Source organism: Triplophysa dalaica, chromosome 25, assembly GCF_015846415.1.
Source record: "Triplophysa dalaica isolate WHDGS20190420 chromosome 25, ASM1584641v1, whole genome shotgun sequence".
NCBI classification, from domain to species: Eukaryota; Metazoa; Chordata; class Actinopteri; order Cypriniformes; family Nemacheilidae; genus Triplophysa; species Triplophysa dalaica.
In genome coordinates, this window is record NC_079566.1 from 14,779,651 (window position 1) to 14,786,661 (window position 7,011).

The following is a 7,011-nucleotide window of genomic DNA, read 5'->3' on the forward strand; positions in this document are numbered from 1 at the left end:
TTTTATAGAAAACAGTGTGGCCATTAAAAATGCTTCAATCTTATATACTTTAGGCTTCTTTGAGGAATTCAGCAGACGTTTTGGTAAATGTGTGCAATCCTTGCTCTTCTTAAACTTGATCAGGCATCCATTAAAAAACTGATGTCTATGGAATGTGATTATACTCTTGAGCTTCAGTTCCAATGTCCTGTAGGAGTGTAGCGTCCTCTAGTGTTTATTCTTGAAACTATAGAAATCACGCAAAAGAGGTATATGAAACTTTTGTTTAAAGAAAAGGACAAAAAAAGTATCATTCATCATTTAAAACAGGCCCTGACAGTGTTGCTGGTAACTCCCATACAGGATTTTATCCCTGTTTTCACATCAGTAGTTACTTACAAAGATAAACATTTCCATTTTTGTTGTATTTGTACCAAATAGAAGATGGAATGTTATAAAAATATAATCGTGTCGATAAGCTTTACATGCATAATTTCATTAATATCTATTGGTTAGAATTTAATTTTTGTTCACCCATGTGAGGGTATAAGTCACATTCTAGCTTATATTCAAAAAAAGCTGTTGTTGATACGCCTGTTGTGTTCTGTGCATATTGACCTGTAGGTGGCAGTAGAGGTTGCTTCTATGGGTATGTGGGGATAGGAGACAGAGAGTGAGAAGTGTTACACCTGCGACTATATGCGCTATACTATTCTGCTACTTTGTTTTAAATAAAGTATTCTTTATGTCCATATGGCTCCTCATTGTTACTTTTAAGGACATAACAGCATCTTTTTACAAAAAAGATGTTGCTCTTTACTGGAAAATGTACAGCGTGTGAGTTTTAAAGGAAACCATTAAAAATAAAGTAACAAATTCTTTCTCCCGGACAACCCCACCTTATTCTATAATTGTCTTATTTACCCTTTCTTTGAATATATATCCTTAGCAAAGCCTTCATCAATCATCTAAACACGTTTCATTTGTTGCCCTTGTCTGAGACCTATAAACTTCTTTCACCTGAACATTTGTAGAGCAAACATCATCTTGTCTCACTGACAGCCGTGATACTCATCTCTCATTCTTTGCTGAAAAAACACAGCAAACACTTGACTGTATGGAATTCATTTTCCCCACTCTGAGTTTAGCATATATATATATATATATATATATATATATATATATATATATATATATATATATATGATGTTCTGACGAAAACTAGGCCCATAGGAAGTTTGTTAGAATATTCGTAAGTGCGATCCTCAAACATTTCTTAAGTATTACTCAGACATTTTCATAAGAACAACAGTGAGGTTGACTTAATTTTAAGATGATATTTAGGACTACGTTTATTTCAATTATAAGATCAATCTTGATAATATTTTTTTATGAACAGTCTTAAGTTTTTTTGGGGGGAATACATAACATTCCTAACTTTTTTCTTAAATTAGAATGCAAGAAAGATCATGGAAAATTTTGTGAATCCGCACTGGTGTGAAGCATCATGGACAGTTCCTCAGACTAAAAAGAAAAATGCATCTAATGCACAAAAAGAGGAGACAGTCGGTACATTATTACATTTACAAATTCAATTTTATTCATATTATGTTTTACTAGGGTGCATTGTTTACTGCAGTGCAGTGGTACTGAGGACGTTTGCCCCTCACAAATATAGCTTAACCAGTACAGGCGCACAGTAGTTAATCTCTGAGAAGCAAACATTTATGATAAAGGAGAGAAAAACACAGATCAAGTATTAAACAGACTATTAGTTCCTACACGCAATATTCATTTAAAATGTATACTTGTGCATTTGGCAGACGCTTTTATCCTACACATTTGTTTCCAAGTATGTGCAATCCCCTGTGATTGAACCCATGACAAAAAAAACCTCAGGAGAACCCAGGCCCAACCAGGGGATTCCAGTCCCCCCAGGCAAAAGCTGCAGACTCTGCACAAGCTCCACAGTTCAAAATAAATAAAATTAGCAATAAGGTCAATTATAGATTTGAGATTATCATTAATAATCTAATTGCATTTGAAATTTTGTAGTGAACACCTGTCAGGTCGGCACTTCCCATTCAGCGCTCAACCATCAGGTCTGGGCATGAACTGCATCCTGATCGCTGGAAACCTTCAGAGATAGTGATATCATTCCTTTGAAGGAAGATAAGAGTTGAAACTACTTCCAGAATTTTAGATATAAAAGGTAGATTCGATATAGGTCTGTAGTTAACTAGTTCTCTAGGGTCGAGTTGGGTTTTTATTGACAAGGGGCCTTATAACAGCCACCTTATAACATCTTTATGCACATCCTAGTGTCAGAGATGAGTAAATAAAGTAATTATTTTTGTAGAAGCACTCAGGCAAGCAAAGTTAAAGATGGAGGCCTGTCTTCAGCTACACTCTTACTACCTTCCTCTTCCTGGGTGTGGGTGTGTCTGAAAAAATATATCAAAAGTAGTTTGTGAAGTGCAGTTTACTGTCAGGTCTGTAAAATAGAAACCATCTATGAAAATGCAAATTTCAAACGTTCAGTCAACAAATCCTCTCACTGCAAAGGTAAGAAAAAACATCCGTGCTGTAGAACTGTTTTAATTCTGTCCTTTTATATTTCTGTAGTTTTATATGTACTAACATTTCCATTCATGCTAAAATATGATTTAATGGAGTGCAAAATCCAGGGCAGACAAGTGTAAAAATTTATACAGAAAATTCCTTCACATTTATGCAATATTCCCTATTTTACAGATTTTTTGTGCACAGTTTAGAAGTTCTTTTACATTATAATAGAGCATTTTAGTATTGCACAGGAGTTGATTTTTAATAAACATAAAAAAAAAAACATCTGTTTGAATACTTAACAGACAAATGAGGGGGAAAACAGGTCTAGTTTTTGTTCAAACCCTTAACTTTGCATTAGCACCTGTTGTATTACTAACCCCTGAACTCTTTGTAAGTCGCTTTGGATACAAGAGTCTGCTAAATGTAAATGTAAAGTTATTTTTAATTAACCAATATTTATCGGTGTTAAAGGCGATAAACACATTTGACAAGTTTTTGTTGCACATTTTATGCATGCATTACACAATTGCTCTTCCTCTCCATGTACACAAAACCAGTTAAAACCCACTAGTGTTTCACAAAAGAAAGAGATGTTTCACCACATTTCACATTACCAACTAGAAAAGAGCGTACACTAGAAAATTCTCTGACATGTGATTGTTATGCCAGTTCTGCAGGAGAGAGACGCTACTCCATCTAAAGCGACTAAAGTTCTTCTGATGGTTCTCTGTGCCTCTCTTGTTCTTGCTGTTGGGAGTCTTTGGTCGGAGATGGTGGTCTAGTGGGTTAAACCACTGAACTGGTAATCAAAAGGTTGCTGGTTCGATCCCAGCAGCCACCACCAGTGTGTCCTTGAGCAAGACACTTTACTCCATGTTGCTGCAGGGGCATTGTCCCTGTAATAAATGCACTGTAAGTCTCTTTGGATAAAAGCGTCTGCCATATGCCTAAATGAAATGTAATGTCTCTGTGTTTTGGGGGTCCTGTGAGAGTATGACCATTGCCAACTAGATGTCCATATCTGGACAGAAAACCTGCAGGTTTTCATTCAAATAAGACTGTCCTAACACTATCTGTGCTTATAGTATTCAAAAGTATAGCCCATATCGTGGTATGTTGAAAATAGTATTCCAAAGATTCCCGGATGATCTACTACGTCCGGTAGAAGTTAGAATGCATGTAGAAGCAGAATGATGCACCCTGACGACTAATATAACCCACAACTCACAGCGAGTAGGCTGAGTTCATTGACATTGCACTGCATTAATAATGTCACTTAATAAAAAAAAAATGTACGTTTACATTTACTGTATTTTGATGTGTGTGACACTGGTTGTTGTTGCCTAGACAATAATTATCACTTTCATTTCCTGTTAGTGTCCCAGTGTGTGCCAGTTCTTTTGCCATGCACTCAAAAGTACCTACTATGAGTGCTAGTATAAGTATACATAGGCGAATTGGAAGGCAGGGTATGTCTTAACTAGTCTGGTTGTTTAGAGACCAATCTAACATTTTAAGGAACTGACGTAAAAAAGTTGAAGAAAAAAAATATACATTTATGCATTTGGCAGAAGCATTTATCCAAAGCAACTTACATTGCAATGTCCTATACATTTATACATCGGTTTGTGCAATCCCCTGATATCTAACCCACGACCATACGTTGTTGACGCAATGCTCTTACCACTGAGCTACAGGAAAGCTGCGTGGACAAAAACCTTGTGCGATAAAACTTGTAAAACTAATCTTAGCACTTTAGGGAATCGACAACAAGTCAGATCTACATCAATGCACTCCTTAAAAATACATCTGTAACCTTTACTTTTGTTCGTTTCTTTTAATCAGATTATTATAAATTTGCAGATTTTGGATCAGTGACTTTGATGCGCAACATGGTTTCATTGGAAAAGCCAGTTCAAGAGCGTAACACACGTGAGTGAAATACACAACAGAACATGAATAAATGTGAACAGTAATGTACAAAATAAAATAATGGGAGTGATAATCATTATGTAACCCATCGCATGACTTATATTTTGCTTCCTTTTTTCCTGCAAAATGAAGACATTTATTACTCACATGTTTTATATATTCATTACTCACAGGTGAGTTTTGCAATATCTCTGCGGGTGAATGGACAGTTTGTCGTGGACTGCATTACTTCAGTGCTGAGAAACACGACTGGTCAAAGAGTCGTGATGTGTGCATTTCAAAGGGAGCAGATCTGGTCACCATTACCAGCCAAAATGAACAGGTGAAGTCTAAAATAAACCAGTATTGAAATAACAGAATTGGATTTACAGATATCTGTAGACCACATGGGCAAATGATTATTTCTCATTATTTAATGTCTCAAAATTACTGTTTGCCACGTTTAAAGATTAATTGTATATTTGTTTATATATTAGGATTTTCTGGTGTCTAAAATTAAAGAGACTCACTGGATCGGTCTTAATGATCTGGACACTGAGGGCCGGTGGGTTTGGGTTGATAACCAAACTCTTGAAGAAACAGGAGTACAGTAAGAACTCTGTTTACATATGTTTGACTAAAACCAGTTTCAGATAAATCCATTATAAGCTACTCAATGCAATGAAAATAACATTTGACCGAAGTTTCGAGATGGTCCTCACTGCAGAACACAAGATGCAGGGGGTGAGATCCAACTCCTCCCCCTTTATATACTTAGCCGCAATTTGGAGAGTAAGTTTCAGCTCGCTATCAATGACATAATTTACCTGTAAGTAATGATCACAGTTCAATATTTTTTAACCCAACCAGTGTAACATATAACTAGTAACTAAGTAATAAGTTACTGTAATTAAATTAGTGATTAAGTGAGGGATTACTTTTCTGTAATGTAATTACAGTTACTTCTGATGTAATTAAACAAAATACTTTGTGTAATATCTGTATGAGCAAAAGTGGAATTGACATCAAATTTCCAAGTTTAACTTTTAAAATCCATGCTTTAATGTATAATTCTCACATTTAATACTTTGGTCATTTAATAATACTACTTTATGTAGTTTTATATTATTTATTTGAATGAATTAAAAGAGCCTTTTCATGTCTATCCTTGAATCCCTTAACTAAACAGGGTTGATTTAGGAAATGAAAAGTAATTATTAAGAAGTAATTAAATACTTTTTGGAGAGAGTCATTTGTCCAGTAATCTATTTACACTCATCTATATATACCTTTTCAGAATAACTTGTTAACACTGACCCAAACCCAAATCCTTACCCTAAACCTAAAAAAATACATTATAAAAAATACCCTAACCCTCACCCAAAACCTAAATCTAATAAAATACGTTATTATAAATATGTCAATAAATAAAGTTTGTCTTCACAAAGTTTGTTTTCCATCAAAAGAATACGACTCTACGCGGAAATGGTAGAGCAACAACACGAGTATGACGTAAAATCTGTTGCCCAATCAAAATGCTGTAAAAAGAGACTGGCTCCAGTGTCGACCAATCACAAGAAGTGAGGAGCTACTGGAATTTTTCAGAACATATAATACAAGATGAATGGCTAAATGTGCATCAAACAATAAACAAATGAAAAAAAAAGTTTTAAACACTATCACAATTATAGAACTGAATAAAAAGCATGGTCTAAAAAAACATATTTAAAAGCAGCTAACAAGTGTAGAGTTGAGATCTTGATTAGAACACGGTTGGATTTGTTCACCATTTGGTTCGTGCCATACTTTTCTTCTAAGGTGATTTAGATGAAAACACAACATTATACAATATAGCCTAGAAATAACACCTATAATAATTTTAACTGACGGTACAAATGTTTATATGTTAACTCTGACTGCTTTTCTTCATCAAGGTTCTGGAACAAAAGGGAATATGGGAAAAATGAACCTGATAACTGGAGTGATGAGGATCCATCTGGAGAGAACTGTGCCAGTCTTGGAGAGGAGAATGGAAATTTACATATTTGGTTTGACAATTCTTGCAAAAGGCAGAAAAGGTTTATCTGCGAAAAGAGATATTAATTTACATGATGGGAAAGAGGTCTGTGTCATAAAAAAGTTAAATTAATTAAATCTTAACCAGATAAATATAAAAATGTATCTTTTTATACTTTTTCCTTTGAAGCTATTAAGTTTAGTAATTTTAAAGCAAACATTTGCAGTCAGCCATGATGATTCATTTATCCTGTGAGGGTTTTTACCAACAAGTTGTTGATGAAGTAGAATGAATATTATCGAGATGTTTATGTTTTTTAATCAATAAAGCTATTTTCATTGTGTAAAACTACAAGGAATAATTACTGAATAAACTTTTTTACAAGGTATATAAGTAGGCTTAATAAACACATATAAACTATCCAGTATTGTAAGACTAGACTTGTCCTATTTGATTTTTAGAATCCCTACATTTACTTGTCAAGTCTTTTTGTTTTTAAAGACTGTCATAGTCTTTAGGTCTAATATTGGGTTATT

At 34.4% G+C, this 7,011-nt stretch overlaps 1 protein-coding gene across 1 annotated transcript; it reads left to right on the forward strand.

The window, feature by feature from the left end:
* The first annotated feature begins 2,465 nt into the window (after positions 1-2,465).
* LOC130415975 (C-type lectin domain family 4 member F-like) lies at positions 2,466-6,561 on the forward strand. Its single transcript, XM_056742017.1, has 5 exons — positions 2,466-2,544; positions 4,393-4,479; positions 4,653-4,801; positions 4,956-5,068; positions 6,393-6,561. Exons 2-5 carry the CDS (start codon positions 4,431-4,433, stop codon positions 6,559-6,561), a joined length of 480 nt encoding a protein of 159 aa, XP_056597995.1. The 5' UTR covers positions 2,466-2,544; positions 4,393-4,430.
* The last annotated feature ends 450 nt before the right edge of the window (positions 6,562-7,011 follow it).